A 17,964-nucleotide genomic window follows, 5' to 3' on the forward strand; every position below is an offset into this window, starting at 1 on the left:
AGCAGATAGGAAAAGCGCGATGGACTTCTCAGATCCCCACAGTAAGTTTATGCTACTTTTGAACACTGCTTTTAAACCTGGAGTGAACCAATCTGTTGGGCTTCTTGCACCTATTAAATTTGCTCAAAAGCCTTACTGCTGGTGAACATCTGCCAGCCCAACTACGAATTTTGTCGTCTTTTTATCTGTGCAAAACAATCTAGATTGTCCAGAAGATGGTAAGTCTTGACAATGTTACGTTTTCACATATTGCACGTAAGAATTCCCGCTTATGGGAGTGAGTTTAAAAGTTCAAAAGCTGAACTGATTATTCCAAATAGGTTGCCATCTCAAATGCAAAGTACTAATTAAACAGACAAGAAAGGTCCATTTCGATCACGTTTCAGTAAGGCACTGAACAATACTTTGCAAAGAGATGTTACAGACAGTTTGGACAAACGCGCATCTCTCCTACACTTGATAAATACGATAACGGATAGTGGTAAATCTATTTATTGCACGATGTATGAAGCGGACGCTGACGTTTGTTCAGTTAGCCCTTGTAACACCAGCTGTTTAGAGAAATCAGGCAGCACACTCGAGAAAGGTGTATTCCAAGGATTACAAATAATATTCCGAATAGCCAACAGATAAACTACTGAATCCAGCTTGACTTTCATTCATTTGCTTACTCCACCGATATACTTTTGATCTCCATTTGTTTTGCTAATCTGTACCCGCCACTCACCTTGCCCAAAAACCGTTTCCGCATGACTAATGTGTATGTTCAGTTTCACATCACTCTCGTATTGAACAGTCGTCCTCGTGCCCTGGCGCAATTACTCATGTGAATCCACATCATAGGGGTGGAACCACTGGAATCGAGCTTAGCTCTTGTTAGAGCTCATCAGCAATTCATATCCAATGGCCATACCGGGGTTTGAACTCCGGATACCTGACATGCGGGGCGAACGTGTTACCACTATTACACCAGTGCACGATGGACGCATCCGAATTCTCACGTCTGAACGCGTGAACGTGTTCGCACTTGAGCATGTATGTGTGAATGTGCTTAGCTTACCCATGCGCGTTTGTGTCCCGTTTGTTGAGCCTGTCTTGAGTTGTTTTCACATGGGTTCCGTGTGATCACACTGCCAATCCGAATCACCAGACTGTTATCGGAATGGTAGACCGCAACCCACACTACTTTCCGCTTGCAGCTGTTGGGGTGCGGACGTTGACAGTGAACTGTGCCTGTCAACGACAGACTTGTGCACTTGTTGACAAGTGAGTACTGTTGAGGAACTGTGAGTGACGTTCTTTGGATATTCGGGATTGTTGAACCTACGCGTCAATAAAAATTCCCTATCAAGAACCCCGACACAAAGAAACTGGTGCGCAACCGACAAAAGCACAACTGTCCAATTTAGGAAGCAAGTCAGCTCACCATGTGTGACGTATGCGGGTTATACTCAATTGTTCGAATTATTGTAGATAGGAGTATATTTCCAATGTTCCGAAGTTCTTCAGAGGCAACATTCCGCATCCGTTGGCTGACATTAGGCAACGGCGAACGCATGCATTGATGCAATAGAGCCGACAGAAGGCTCTTGACTTCTAGTTAACACTGGTAAACATGGTTGTTCCGGTCGAAGTGTGATGAATTTCACATTAGCACACAACGCCTGCAAATAAAGTGGACTATCGGTTTCACCGGCAGACTTCTGACTGGTGCCAGATCTGTAGTGGCCAACTCAGTACGTACCCCTAGCGTGCAACATTTGTTGTGGGCAAAAATGTTTTCAGCAACACATTCCACACCTCTTCTGGTAATCAACAAAGAAAAAATTATAAGGGATATTCTCCCTAAATGTGAAGTGTTCTGGTCAATCAGTATTGTATTTCGGATTTTAACCACCTGATTCATTCGCGATTATCTGGTGGGTTACCATGTCCTTTCAACAGCCTTGCAGAGCCGCGTAGGACCAGTAAAACAAATTAGAAAACCGCAACTTTTAGTTGATTCTTTATGATCCGTCCATGCTGACGGCAACCGTGGAATTACCCAGGCAATCTTGATGCAGCTATCGTTCCACAAAAACAAATAATTTTCCGTTTTATGTGACGAGGAAAATTACATCTCCGTTACATTAGCTCTCTATGTACAGGTTGAATGAGTGAGTCAATGAGTGGGTTGAGTACGTCATTTTCGACGATAGTGATCCTTTGGTGTGCGAAGATCCTGTAGCTCGTGAACTCAACAGCGTGGTCATTTGGCGAGACACCACTAACCTGTGTGTATGTGCTCCGTGTTGGATGAAGAAACTCTTCAACAGACAACGCCTGTAGTGCATGCAGTATAAAGTGAGTCTTAAAGACCTGGACAACAGATGACCTACACAAAATGTTTTTAAACTTAAGGTTTCATCCCGCAAATTAGACCAGTCTGGGCCTGAAAGCCGAGAAGCACTGTACATCTGTTTCTTCACTGCTTACAATAGTTAACAATGCACATCTCAAAAGTTCCAGAGGAGATTTGGACCCACTAACTCCAAACTAGTATTGAGAACTATGACTTTTGGATACGAGTAGACAACAGCTGGCTTTTGAAGCAAAGCACAAAAGATTGTGGAATTACGATTTGTCAACAGTTATAATGTGTTGCCAAAAGCCTATACGGCAGTGGTGTTAGCCCGATAAAAAGCACTCCAAAACGACCCGATGGGTAATAAACCGGAGCCTCACCTCAACATATAGTAAAGTTGATCAAGTACCAATTCTTAGGAGGCTATCTTATACAATTCCGACTCCTGTGTAGCAGACCATGGTCTTCCGCTATTATGTCCCATACCTCTTTTCTTCCGGGGGCTTCTAGATCAACTCCCCTTAATGGCCGCAGACAAAATCAATTATTTTAAACCAGCGAACAGATACGGCTCATCCTGCTAATTATTCTGCTCAGCTTCGCAACAGTCAACACTAGTTTACTCAGATCAATCCACATTTCGAATCTCCATTTGATAATCGTATTTTGCTAGTGTTTCCCGAATTCCACTAAGTTGTCAGAAGAGAGACGCAAGAAGACTATCTCGTATATCGTTACGAATGCTATAACTGGTAGCATGAATCAACATGTTACGTTGCTGGACATGAAAAAGACAACAAAGTACATTGAAAGAAACCTGTAAACGAACCAACAGACACCGAATATTAAATTCACTAGTTTTTCAGTACAACATACTACTCCTGAGGTTGCTGAAGACCATCCGACACCCCTGAAAGTTTCATCTTATCAGCTGGGTGTGTTCTCCAAGATCAATCAGCTTTAAGCTATAACTGAACGTAAAACTGTGCACAACTGGTGAAATAAACTCATGCAAAATACACTGGTTTTGAAGGCGGACTCAACATATCGCTTGTTTATTCTACCAAAACACAGGACAAGTGAACATTACATATGAGAAGTAATCGATCAATCAAGTGACCACGTGGCGTGAATCCATTGAACGATGATTGATGGCGGATGTTGAGGGAGTGTGATCTAATAACACTGATGATCAGTCGCTTGTGGTCAAGCATTTTGTTTTCAAAGCAATGGCCGGGAGGTAGCGGGTTCGAAGCCTCCAGAAATTTTGTGCATTACTGATGATTCCCAATGCGACAGAGCAGTTTTAAAGTGTCTCTCGGCTATCCACCCGCAGGACGATATCCTCCTAAATATACCTGCCTCACCTTTATATGTGCCATCTCATGACTTTAGAAATAGCCTACAACGTCCAAATTTTTCGATCTAGCTTCTTACTGGCCTCCAAAATGTTATAGAGTTTCAGCGACAAATGATTTCCTAGATGAACAGGATATATGAACAGGCTTTTGCTACTGATTGCGAGTTTCAAAAGTTTTTAAGTACCGATGGAAAGTTCATCTCCATCTTGTTGTGCTTCGTCCATAGAATCTATTTCTTATTAAATCAGCAGTACATTCGCTTAAAACTGGTGTTTTAAATCCCAACGCACAATTGGATGACCCGTTATCTGTTGGACGTAATTGGATCGAAAAATATCAGTGATGCCAATAAATCTTTCTTACCCTCTGGTTTTTGACAGTGTCACATATGTATTAGGGAGAGATGTTGTCCGGTGACTTCTGGTCTACTACCAAAGGCACTGCTTAGGATAACACAGAAGAAATGCAAACACAATGAATGTGAGCAAATAACGGTCGGATAGAATAATGCGTCAAACCGTGTTGATTCATACCTTTCAAAATCTAAGTGAACTGAAAACTCTCGTTTTAGTTCTTCGAGAGCGACATCAATTTGTTGGTAGTTGGTGGGTTTTCGATTGTGGAGTGGTAATTTAAAGCCAGAGATTTTAAAAGTAAATTTTAGAGGAAGTTCATAAATGGTTTTTCAGGGTATGCAAATATATAAAGCAGTTGTTTGTTAGGGAATTGCATTTTAACAGACTGGTTGAAATTTCGCACAGTACTTGATAGCCCCTAATGTGTTTGACCTGTGTAATCTACTGCCTTCAAGGCTACCTTCATAACGCGCAGCATCTGCCGTTTGATAACGACGTACGGCCACTGTGCCATTGACTTGCGGATTAGCAAATATAAACACCCTTAAGTGCTTTCATCGATATGTCTCTAACCGTACTGAAGCCTTTCTGTGTTCACTACACACAGTCAGCTAAGGAAGGCACGGATTGTAAGGGAACCCATTATTGTTCGCAGTGCAATAAAACGCATTCTTCTTTCAAAATGAGACAAAGAACTATCATATATTTAGTCTAGGAAAATTGATGTTATTTTAATCAGAACAAAAACTATTTTTGGACCCTGTCGTTTGGCGCGCTGAGTGGTCATTATTCGCAAGGCGATCATACTTTGGATAACCAGCCAATTCAAAACTTTTTCACTTACTTTGAACGGACTTATTACATGAACACAGTAGCATTCTTGTCTCCTTTTGTTTTAATGTTCAGTAAAATTGATCGATTTGATTTGAACCACGGCGAGCTTCCAACTTTTCTTCTATAATACCAGTCCACAGGCCTGTTGCAGAAAAACTGTGTGAGTTGCCCGGTACTTTCTTGAAATGCTCACTTCGTATCCTGTCCAACCCCATTTACCATGGCTTTCACCATTTTACCAGTATTTGCGGAGGTTTATATTCGTATGCCGCGTTCCATTTTGACCTATCCCATGGCGCTATGACTGGTGCGTTAATTTTTCGGTGGGATAGAGCGCATAATTTTTGCACCAACTATCCTTGGAATTTCAGCTCGCTCTAGGCATTCCACTTACAAATTGTGCCCCATTTTTATCCATAAGTTTAGGTGACCGCAGGTGAGGACGATACAACTTATTAGATCAGAGACATATGAGCTGTCGGCTAGGTAAGAACAAAGTTGGTTAGGTGCACACAGGGAAGAGAGTGGGGACATTTACCGATACGTCTGTAAACTTAGCTCATTTCCCTGTTAGTATTATCATCGTTGTTATTTTACCATTATTCTATCATATTATATATGGTGTATAATATAACATTATTATAATTATGCTACTGTTATTATCTCATCTAACCATGAAGTCCGAATTTCAGACAGAAGGTGATTTTATACTGAATAAACAGTTAGCTTCTGATCGATGTAGAAGACCTTTACAAGACCTTTACAAAGTCGAAACAAAATTGTCCCACATAACGCACATTATCTAAGCCGCGCATTTAGTAAGTACTTGCTCGATCGCTTCTGTGGAGGTCTCACTTTTTTCGACTGATTCCTTTATGACTGACGCCAAATTCACTGAGGACTTGGTACCATTTATACAATCTCGTAAATTCGGAAGAGAATTGGGCTTCTCAATTACCGCCTTAAACGGAAGGACGGGATCTCTTTTATTCTGCACTATCGCTTCCTCCGGAGTAGCTGAGGAGACTTACACTTTTTGCAGTTGCACGATGCTAACTTCGTAGAACTGCCCGTCCAAAACTGACCCGAAATCAGTACGTGTTTTGGACCTAGTGACCGTTGCTGGCATTACTTACCACGTGCACGTCACTCAATCAGGGAACCATTGTACGCAGGGGAACTCGTTTGAACAAATCAACTTGAGTTTCATGTTACGACGGCATACTTAAATGGCCCTAAGCCTATGAAATAAGATTGTTCGGTCTTGGCAGTGAGGCAGAAGTGGCCCCTTGTAGACTACCAGGCGCATTTCAGTAGTTCGGCTTAAGTAATTCATGACATAATTCGACATTCTGCAAACTATTCTCACTACCATTCTTGAGTTGGCTGTTCAGAAGGCAGTAGAATGACGAATTACGCATTTCAGTAGTTCGGCTTAAGTAATTCATGACATAATTTGACATTCTGCAAACTATTCTCACTACCATTCTTAAGTTGGCTGTTCAGAAGGCAGTAGAAGTGACGAATTACATAGCAGATCTTACCATCGTCGTTAGATGTATTTTAGTCACAAATTCGGATCAGTCTTAAAAGCTGCGGTATGTACAGTATCTGGCCGAAGCTGCGAGACAATAATGAGGAGAATGAAACACGAATTGGAGTTTTCGGTGCATTGGTTTTTACTCTCTTGTCCCGCATACTTTTCAGAGAATCTCATTAACCGAACACTAACACTGCGACCAAAGAGTCGTGAGGGTACGCCCTGTGTGACAATAATTAAAGTTTTCAAAACATTTGTTGTATAAAAAGGTCAGATTGCCACAACTACACCAGATCAAACCTGGGAATTCAAATGACCTCATATTACCCATTATGGTTCAAAATAAAATTCGGGCACCCGTCAAAGCAACCCGTCACTGGGAAGATGCAACGACCAGGACACAGATTAGAAAATGTGGAAATGAAAATGAGCAATACACGAGCGCCAAAGAAGCCTAATGATTTGTAAATTTTCGCTGCCTTGAGGAATTTTCGCTTGATTTGAGGAAATCCATTCGCCAAAATTTTGAAATCGCCACTTCCAAAATGACTATGAAAACACAAAAGAGGCTGACCGAATTCCGACATTCTGTCGATATCCCCTTCGGGAAACAAATTTCGATTTTATTAGGTTACTCACTTTTTCCAATATACCATTATTGCCTTATTGACCACGATTTCGTCAAGTGTCCTTGTCAGATCGCTAAACCCGTTATGTCTAACTTGAAATTGGATGTTCCAACTGCTCCAAGATGTTCATTGTGGACGGGGCAGAGTACCGTGTCATCTGATTTTCGATTGTTTTGCACTAGTGATGAGATACAGAGAGAATAAAGAGGAGAATGATTCCCCGGACATGTTTCGCGAAAGCTCAATACAATATTTTTGACAGAGCACAAATCTACTCCCCCACAAACTATGTTACATTAATGTCGATAGCAAGGCACACTACAAGATCGCGCAATTTAAACTAGCATGAGTCCCGTAGTTCTGAAAAGCCCAACACTTCAAAGTGGGATAATCGGCATGGATTACACTCGTGTTGTTTGTCAGCTTAGCTACACGTACGTGACACTCAAACTAAAAGACCTGTCCATCATCTGACCTTCTCTAATCGCATGCCAAAATGTGACAGAACCATCTAGCTATCAACCCACAACCTGAAGCCTAACCTTATTTATCACAATAGATTTTCCAGTCATGGGTAGTTCACTCGGTTGCAGAATGATTTGCACGTCTTTATATTCCATGAGTTGTCATTGTTCTGAGAGATCTCATATTATTAGAAATAAAAAAGTTTCGCATCTCCATTTATCTGAGGGTTGTTTTCACATTCGCTTTATGTTGTAATCAGCTGTCATAGCCTCGGAAGATTCGCTGTCGCCGCGACTCACCCTTGCTTTCCCAGTTTTAGGCTTTTTAGTTTCTTCAAAATTTTTCAACCATCAGTTTCTTGTGATTGGTTAATCGGCCTCGTCCTTGACGAGCTGATAGTGATCCGTTGGAGGAATCTGATGCGTAAAGTTTATCAGCTGTTATGTAAAACGAATAAAAATAGGACTTCGCCACATATGTCACCCTTTATTTTCGATTTACTTTGCCTCTGTTGATATTTGTGCTTTCTCGCCGCGCCGACCAATTCCTTTATCTTTTAGTATGAAACCGCGGGTTTTAATAAGGTGTACTTCTCGCCCTCTCTGCGCCGATTTCCGTGTAGAATACTTGTCCCTCTCAATGGCCGTGGCTTTAAATGTATCCGCTGGATAAGAATTAGGGGATTGGTGTGCCGCCCTAATCCCTTGTGTTTCTTAAAATTCACTGGCCACTATAGCTATATTCCTGCCGTGCAAGATGATGAGCGAGTTGAGAAAGTTGGATGTTATACTGTGGCAAAAAATCAATTGCTTTTCAAGTTTCTTTTCACTTAAAACACTGAATTTACCCCACTCTTTTTGCGGTGCTCTATTCTAGACGAAATTGACTTTGACCCATGCGACAAAATAGGCTTCCAATTGCGACCGCCTTCTCAATGATATTTTTATGAGGAAAGGCACTACAAAGATATCCATCCAAAGCACATTAAAAAGGCATTTCTGACTTGTCGAGTTCTAATATGCTTTATTATTGCAGCCGAAGCTCACATGAAGGCTCCCGAGGAATGTAATTACATTCTTGACGATGTCACAGGGACCATTAAATCACCAAACTTTCCGGTTGAATATCCACACCATACAAACTGCTCTTGGAGAATTAAAGCCCCTCAAAACTGCACTGTCAAGCTGAATTTTTCACATTTTTCAGTGAGTTAAACTATGGTCATTTTTCGTGTACTTCTTCATTGTTCTTTGAGAGTGGACCATGAGAAAGACGATCTTTTTGCCGATTTAAAACAGGCAGAATCTCACTATCATTCTTTCCACTTTCTATTCGCTTTATGTAATTGGGAAAATCAGTCATGCAGCCGCAAAACAGTTTTCACATTTTTAGTTTCAGATGGGATTGTTTGATGACAAAGTTGCCATTTTTTAAAACTTCGATGCTGCATGACCTCATATCACTTCAATAGCCCGCACGTAGGTCTAAATCTTCAATCACTATGATTTTGTAATCCAGCCTTAGTCTTGCAGTGTGCATTACTATCAGTGGCTTGTACGGGGCACCATACTCAGCTTCGCACAATCCTCTAATGTTTTGGCTACCGCAAGCAGGCTTCATAGACCGGTACATCCGTTTCGGATGCCAACTAACAATGTGTTTGAAGCAATTCATCGAGTTTCATTCCCTCAGTCTCTTTGTTTCATGCCATTGTAATACTTACCGCACAAAATTCACCTGTAGACTAACCTGTATGCAAAGATAAGTTATTTTTTAACGTTGGCTGGTAGGAATTTCATCAAGTACTAGTAAATTCTATGTAAAATATTAGAACTGATCATCTTGGGTGAGTAGTTTCAAATGACTTTCAGGTTACAGCAGCAGGGCCAAGAGGAGACTACATGATCTTACCTCTTACGGGGTTTATATTCATGTTAGTCAGATAGATGTAAACAGACAGCATCCCCTGACCTTGGAGTTGAACTCTCTAGTCACGTGTTTTTCAGCATGGCCAACCCGCATTTGTTTTTGCACACCGAAGCACATATACTACTGTTTTAGGACGTTCGGTAGTCACTTTTTCTTAGGTCTCCTCATAACTTTTAAAGTGTGTTCTATGTCCTAATTAATGACGCATACATTCAACATTTTAGGGCAGACTCCAACATACACTGACATTTCCTTAGACAGTGCGAGTGTGTAGCTTGAGTTTGTTGGCTTCAGTGCTAGTTAGTCCACTGGTGCCCTTAATTTAGATGCGGCAGCAATACGCAAGACTAATGTAGCATACACGGTAACTTCAAGTTCTCGGTGCAGGTCGACAAGTCACTCTTTGTATGGTGTTCTCATTTCGTAATGCGGCCCTGGTTGAAAGCTGGATAGGGTCAACTGGATAAAGGAAGCTGTAAACTGTAAATGTGTTTTGTGATAGCACTCATTGCTTGGTTGGATGAAAACGAGTACTTCTTGCTTAAACTATACACAACAGTCCTGTATCACCATCACATTTTCAGGTTCACTTGACTAGTGAAGCTCGCAAGAAGGTTTATTAGGCGTTGTTTACCGTTATTCTTATTTCAGCTTGAATACAGACACGACAACCTGACCATTTATGATGGTTACGACAATTCTTCTAGCTCAGTTAAATTTAGCGGCTGGTATCTTCCAGACCCGTTCTATTCAACCGGACGGCACCTCTACATTGAGCTGAATGCGGACGGTGATGTTCAGTGGTCAGGTTTTCTTGCCACATACGTATCGGGTAAGTTGCTAAAGCCGCTGATACTTACATATTCTGCACCACATACTGTACGATATTTTGCTACATCAGATCCGTTGTGTAAATACAGCTGTACTGTGTACGAACGAGAGAGATACTGGCTGTCAGACTCGTTCAAATGTCGGTCGGAAGATGTTAGTATAGAGTTGGTAGTTTCTGAAATTACTTGAGGTGGTTACCTTCCGGGTTAATACGTGTACGTGTAGTACATTTGCAAATATGGCATAGCTGTTTGATGATGGCTGAAAAAGTTGCAAAATTTTGCCCACTGTACCCATATGTCGGATAGCAATATCTTACTCCACTCTGACAATCTCATGTTTCTGATTGTTCTTATTTCTAACCGTGAGTTTATTGCTTCAATGGACCAGCATACATTCGCTGATGTGATTGAGTTTGACAGTAAGCTGGTCATGTTCTCACTGCCAAACGAAAATTTCCGAACTGCTTGTAACCTCAAGCTGGTCTATTGTTTCCCAGAGTTGTTCATGACCTAAACAAATTCAAGCGACTTATTTTATGCGTGAAACTGCCAGTAGACCTGGGTATTTGTGATCATTAGAAACGATGTTGCCAAACTTTCTTACTATTTTCTTCCCCACACACAATGACATAGTTTGTCCGAAAAATGGTAAGTCAAGAAATGTCGATTCATCAGTTGGCTTACGTAAAACTTTTTCCATAAAATAAAAGAGCAACGTTGATATATAAAGAGGGTTTGGTGCTTTAAGTAAAGGTTGTCCTCGAGGAATTGTGTAGTCTTTCCTTATTATGACTAATGGTTGCCATCATTCTATTCAGTTTCTCTGGCATTTCATCGGAGCCATTGTATGATAATCTTTTGCTCTGGTTCAATGTCTTGCATAGTTCATGGTATATACACACAGATCCAACGAAACACAGCTTGTGGCTAAATATTTTATCGCTCATCCAGTTGTGATGATGTGTTTCGTTGAGCACCTGATTAATTCGCTGTTTTGATCACCTCTGCCCTTCGTATTATCTTTGTTAAGGCTGTTGTAGAGAGTTGAGTTTCCTGTTGATACAGTAAAACGAAATTAATTAATCTTGTGTCGAGTAAACTCACTGGCATCGTCTTCTTGTTATGGCTTAAACTGATATGTGTTTCAGTTGAAGTGACCGCCTTGAACGGAAATCCAGTTCATTCTATCGTGTTTCTCGTGTTCCCGGTAACAGTATAGTATAACTCCTTTCTTCATTGTATTTTGGCTTTTTTTGGATTTGGATGTGTCGTTTCCAGCGCACCAGTAACTTTCTTTTGTTGTAGGAGTGGTCTCAAGGAAGCAAACTGTCATTTTTCCAATTTCTTGTTGTATCGAATTAGGAACCAAATTGTGTCTCCTGAAAGATAGTATAGTCCAATATGTCATCGGTTTGTGTTCCCTTGCTCGAGACTTACATCTGTACCAATCTGCTCCAGAATCGTAAGATGAGAAAATTCATCCTACATGAATGTTTAACAGTGGCATTCAAGTTCCGAATATTATCTTTTCTCCTACTAACAGAATCCGGCGGAACATTGTCAGGGGAATGCAGCCACGTTCTCGACAATGATACTGGCATCATCAAGTCACCAAACTTCCCATTGGACTATCCAGATGGTGTGCTCTGCTCCTGGAAAATTACCGTTTATGAGGGTTGCCGAATCAAGCTAAAATTTTTGCACTTTGCGGTGAGTTGAACCATACAGTACCTTCACTCCTCATTGTTCTCCTTTGTGGGTAAAATACTACAAATGGCGATCTGTCGAGCAATCATCGCGAAACATAATTTTGTTTCCTTTCTCCCAATTTTATTCCTGTTTTCTAGTTTATTGCCCGACGAAAACATCAACGCTTTTTTATGTCAAACAGGGCATCGGCTGAAAACTTAGTTACCATCCTAGGATATCCGATGCTGTTTTAAATGAGCTAACTAGCCCATGATTTTTATCCTGTGGTCACCAGAACTCATTAGTGGTTAGTTAGGTCATACTTATTAAGACCCGTAATGCCAGCGGCATATTTAGAGTTCTGACAAGCAATCGCTTCTAGTATGACCAACTTAAGAGTAGAAACGATATCCGGTTTGTAATTTGTGAAAACAGCACTCAACCTGCCCACAGCTGAGACCGTTGAGAGTACACTCCTCAAGTACGAAGATAGAGACAAAACCTGCTAATACGTTCTTTTATGATCTATGATTGGTCTAGTTTTCTCAAATACTACTCTCCCTCTATGTATGTATACTTCCTCTCTCTCTCGATATATAAATATATAGTCCTGTTTTTTCCCAAATTCCTAAACCGAACGCATCACATATATTTATCGAAGCGCACGCTTAGCTATCTACAAGTTTTTCCAATCTGTGCGACTGTGTTTACTGATAAAGCTGGTTCGGGTATGTTGTAAAAAGGGGCCGTCCCTGGTTTGTGCTGTCCATTTGAAATTTGGCCCATATGATGAAGCTTGATAGGGTGCTTTACACAGTTTCAGAGGTAGGCTGTCGTCAGGAGATTTGCGAAACGCATTAAAATTTCCACATCCGGATATGAATTTTGCGACTTCTCATTTTTTTAGTTTGCACTATCATTATGTTTAAATTACTGTCCGCTTGAAGGTGCTGCTTACCCACTGCGTATCTCGTTATTCTGACTCCAGTTGGAATCCGGATATGATGGTCTAATCATTTACGATGGTTACAACACATCCTCCAGTTCCGTTACTCTTAGTGGCTGGCATCTCCCTGATGCATATCAGTCAACAGGATCGTCTCTGTTTATAAAGATGAAGACGGACGAAGACATCCCAAAATCAGGATTTCTTGCTACGTATACATCAGGTAAACAGATGGAAAATTGAAATGTCTATCAAACATTGATGCTTTTCGTGCATGAAGTAGTTTCCAATAAAATAATGCGACTGGTCAGCTAGATTACTTGTGTCATAATTTCTGCTACCACTGGACATGACCAGTATGACGTCGGTTGACATTATCAGACTGTTTGTCTTGAAATTACTTGGTATATTACAAAATAGTCGTATTTGACATTAAAGCTTGGATCATCCCATACACCATAATAACTTGTGTGTTGATACCAAACTTACAATGGAGAACAGACAAGCGTTCTCCTCAGTCCTCCTGATACATCCGACCAGCAATGGCAGGGCAAAAACGAGAGGTCACGAGGAAGAAACTCAATCAAAGAAGACTTTGTTTTTAGTGTCTGAAGAAACAAAATGCGCCAAGCAAACGATTTTGGCCAGTTTTTCTTCAGAATCCGCTTCATTGAGGGATTGTGTGGAACAATTAATCAGTAACCTCCATTCTATGAACCATCTGTTGCTCAGAAATTCTTTGGAGCCAATATTACGGTCAACACAGAAGCAAGGCAACATGGTACAGCGATGGTACTACCCCCACAGAAAAGATACACTTGAGATTATTAGACGCATTCCGAAATGGTTAAACAAGCCAAAAAATGAACACGCTAGGAAAATATGCTGACTAATACTGAAAACTTTAAATCACTTAAAAAACTTGGTATTTACAAATAAGGATGAAAGGGAAAGGGCCTTGATACATGAAACAGCTTAGGGATGTTGGATAAATTAGGTTATGATTCAGCAGTTACCATTCATTCACGGCTATCTGGTCGCCGAGTGAATTTCCTGCAACATTACAGTCATAAGGAACGCTACTTTAATCCAGTCCGCACCAAAATTAAACCGGCCGGATGGTGCAGGCATACCGCGGTTGGTTCGCAATTTCGCGAACAAGTCATCACTAGAAGGATGAACGGATGCCATCAGTTTCAGCCAAAGCGATCTTCCCGAAGGACGTAAACCACCGGGGATATCGGCAAGAAAACGCAGAAGTTCAACACACAGAATCAGGAGTTCTATTGTCAAGATGCATCGTGATACCATCTGCGACTGCAGTTTAGCGGGTGAAGACCAATGGGAACTCTCAAAACAGTAGTTGCACACTGCAATCAGATGTTCCACGGTACTTCAAAACCAGGAAACAAACTCGGCAGAAATACAAGACTTACTGTCTTCCTGTTTGACTTGCAACAAACGGCTGAACTAGCACTTCGTTTTCCCTTTACAATGCAACCTGTCCACAAGGCCTCTTGTCGTGAAGCACCTGACAAAGAGTAGTTTACCGTCTTATCTTTTTGACATATAACTGCCACTAACCACTTGTGTTCACTGTACAGAACCTCCATGCAACGCTTGATTATCCATTACTGAAACAGGCACTTTAAACTCATTGTCAAGTCTGATTTACAACTGCGCCCACCCGTGTCTTTCTTATTCCGTTGTTTTCGGATTTCTCAAGTTTTGTTTTGCAAGGAACGCAATGTAAATAAGATGCCATTCATGAAGAAACCCTATTCTTAAGCTTGTCAAAAAATCCTTCAAACTGTCCCCAGTGTGTTAGTGATTGTGCTCGGCAAAAATGTTATTCGCTTGATAAGAACTTTTAAGAAATCTAAACAGTTTTGGCTAACTTGCTTTCTGATTTATCCGAACGATCTGGTTTTACCAAGTCCTTTACTCTTACTTTCTATCTCTTCACAAGGAGATAGGGCAGAAAGGACACCCAAAATATAATACAAAGCCGGTTTACCTGTTGAATTGGAATTATTTTGCAATCGGTGAAGTTCTGGCTCACTGAGTGGCCCTTTAAGCAAGCGCTTAGAAATCTCAAGTTAAAATTCACGTTCTCTTTGACTGTCTCCAAAGTACCATGTGGTTATTCACATTTTAAATGTCTACAATTTCACGCCTGCCTACTCTTCGTTAACCATGCAGGAAATCTGAAATCAAGAGCAACGAAGCTCTAAGTCAGCACAAACCTAAGAGTGAAAGTGCCACATAAGCCCAACTAGCACAGGGTTGGAATGTTCACGTCCGTGTTACGCAGTATTATATTTATTTGTCTTGCTGTATGGCAAATGAAATCTTATTATGGTATATTATATCAAACTACGTGGTGTTGTGTTAGGCAGTGATAGTTATTACTCCATTACATCGTACGATATAATATTGGACAAAATCATTATATTACGTTATATTATAGTATACTATATTGTATTGTGTTATATTATATCATGTTGTATTATACTACATTACGCAATAACGCCATGTCATACTTTATTGTCAGTGCCAACAAAGCACTCCATAGTTGCCTTCATCAGACTCACTTCAGTGAAAAACCTCACTCAATTTCACGACGCGAGCCAATCTGAAAAATATACCACACAAGTTTAAGTTATTGTAAGACATGACCGTTGTGACCATTTCTGAGGTTATTGTTAGCCTCTACCGTATTTCTACATCTACAACAATACAGATTGTCCGGGAGCTGGTGAGTCTATGAAAATTTTCGCTCGCTTGTCTGCTGCCGGTAAGGCTTTTTGTGCGCTAGATGGCGTGAAACAATAGACTAGAAACACAACTGTTTCTACAAAATCGTATGTTTTCGAACTGACTGTCTCCGAAAATCAGTGGAAAACTCTCGTATTATGGGAAATGGTACAATACCAACTTCAGCAAAGTCACATGGAGGAAATTTCCTCGACTAACTTAATGCACGGTAGTTTGGTCGGACACGAGGTTGTCCACCGTGTGGTGCACTCAACGAGCCCTGAAGCCATCTCCAAATCATGCGCGTACAACGCATTCGTGAGACAAAATCCCTCATGAAAAGATAACATGCTGGAAGTCATTCACAACTAATACATATAAACGATAGGCGCTATGCCAAGTATCCGAAAGATAGCACTAAATTTGCACTCAGTTGAATGAAAAAGACAGAAGCCAGGGTCTTCATCCATATGTTAACACCCAGGAGATAGCAGAAGTTTATCATAGGCGGAAGGAAATGGTCGCTTACTGAAGAAATTAAAATGACGGGCAAGTAACACCTGGCAATAGCACTCATCTGCTGTTATTGTTATGTTTTCTTTTTTCGACATTCTCGTCAGAGCCGAGGTGCTTTGTGGTCTTCCTAACGAATTTTCTGTTCGAATAATCAAATGCCATTACAGCCATGTTCGTAGCGAGTGACGGAAACGCGGGAACTGCTCCCACATGTAGACCCCGAGAAGTACAAAACTGGTCGTAGGCTATCAAGTGTTTTCATTAACTTTATAGGTAATGCGTTTCGTCTCTAGAACAAGACTGGTCTCTTTCAGACTCAGCTCCTTGCATGCCTGGTACGATATGCAGCTCGAAACCCTCGGTGGGGAAAGGTAGGTTATGGTGGTCGCTGGCTTGTTCGCTGAGCTGGGCAATTTGATTGCAGACGTTTCATCACCAATCGAGGTGACATCATCAGTGCGTTATTTGGGAGCGCAGTAGTGCGCAGCGGTGGGTTGATGGTGGCACAACCACTAGCACAATCACCAAAAACTGCCCAGCTCAGCGAACAATCCAACGACCACCATCTACGCTACCTGAGCTACCGACATTTTCCCCTATAGAAAAGGCAGTTTAATCGAGTTGTTGTGAATACCACTGGTTCAAATGGTATTGTGTTGCTTTTCGAGATAGCGACAACTGGGCTGGCAACTCGACTGGGCAGAGGAAACTCAACCTTATAACACGGAACATCTGTTATCTATTAGAACGTGTGCCGGAACCAGCATCCTGAAAGAAGTCCACATTAATTATTCGTATTTTCTTCAGGGCTGTGACACCGATTTCTTATCTGCTCAGTTCCACTGCAAGTAGGGCGGTGTCATTGCAGGAATGTCGGTCTAGCTACCACCTCCATCGAGCAGAGCCTGGCCGTTACTGTAGCCTTTTGTAGACGATTTCCTGAGAAAACAGTGATTGCTTCCTATTTGACTGTAATGCCCTAATCCCTAAATGCCCAGCACGGAGGAAAAGATACAACTGCTAGGCATCAAGAGGATATGCTTTGGACTGGCCAGATGCAGCATTAGATCTCTCGTGGGTTGGCCTGGTAGTAGTAATTTTTACATCGCAGTTGCTTGACTCCACTTCAGCTACGGTCGGTCACACACAACCTGAGAACCGCCGTTCATCAGCCCCTTTCTCCAGCAGAATGCCGGCGGTGCGTGCTCACTGACTAGCGGACATGACCTTCATTTGCTTCAACAATTTAGCTGACGTTCATCCAGTTACACCGGTATAACAGCCATTTAAGCAAGACTATGCGAACATTAATGTGGGATTAATCCGTTTCATACACCCTCTTTGGCTATACAGCATGTAAAACAGCATAATATCCATAATACAAGGCAGCTTATCACATATACAATATTCTGAATCGACGTGACCTATCAATAAAATTAAGGTGGGCTCTGAGTGACCCATATGGATTCCTGAACACAAAGGATAGACTTAGCATGACTTCAATCTCTGTGGTGGCCCACTTTATGTTAAGACCGGGATCAATGAGTTGAGTTCCGTAAAGATTGGATGCCTAGCAACCGACTTTTTAACGCTGGATCCGAGTAGACTTGGGTGAGGATTAATTGACATAGTACGGCGTTTTTTGAACACGTGTTCCTTTGTTCGTGTCGCAAGTACCTGCCAATTCTACCAATCATTGCCTCACCGTCTACTCGGATGCTCCAGCTTAGGCTGCAACTCGGATAGCACACATGTTCGGCTGGAC

General features: G+C 41.4%; 1 protein-coding gene across 1 annotated transcript; it reads left to right on the top strand.

The window, feature by feature from the left end:
* Nucleotides 1-3,017: 3,017 nt before the first annotated feature.
* Nucleotides 3,018-13,169, top strand: T265_12031 (hypothetical protein; the record flags this gene model as incomplete). The annotated part of the gene is made up of 3 exons (XM_009178932.1): nt 3,018-3,145; nt 10,082-10,457; nt 12,969-13,169. The coding sequence occupies 3 exons, from the start codon at nt 3,102-3,104 to the stop codon at nt 13,167-13,169; spliced, it is 621 nt and encodes a 206-aa protein (XP_009177196.1).
* Between the last annotated feature and the right edge of the window lie 4,795 nt (nt 13,170-17,964).

Source organism: Opisthorchis viverrini, assembly GCF_000715545.1.
Source record: "Opisthorchis viverrini unplaced genomic scaffold opera_v5_725, whole genome shotgun sequence".
NCBI classification, from domain to species: domain Eukaryota; kingdom Metazoa; phylum Platyhelminthes; class Trematoda; order Opisthorchiida; family Opisthorchiidae; genus Opisthorchis; species Opisthorchis viverrini.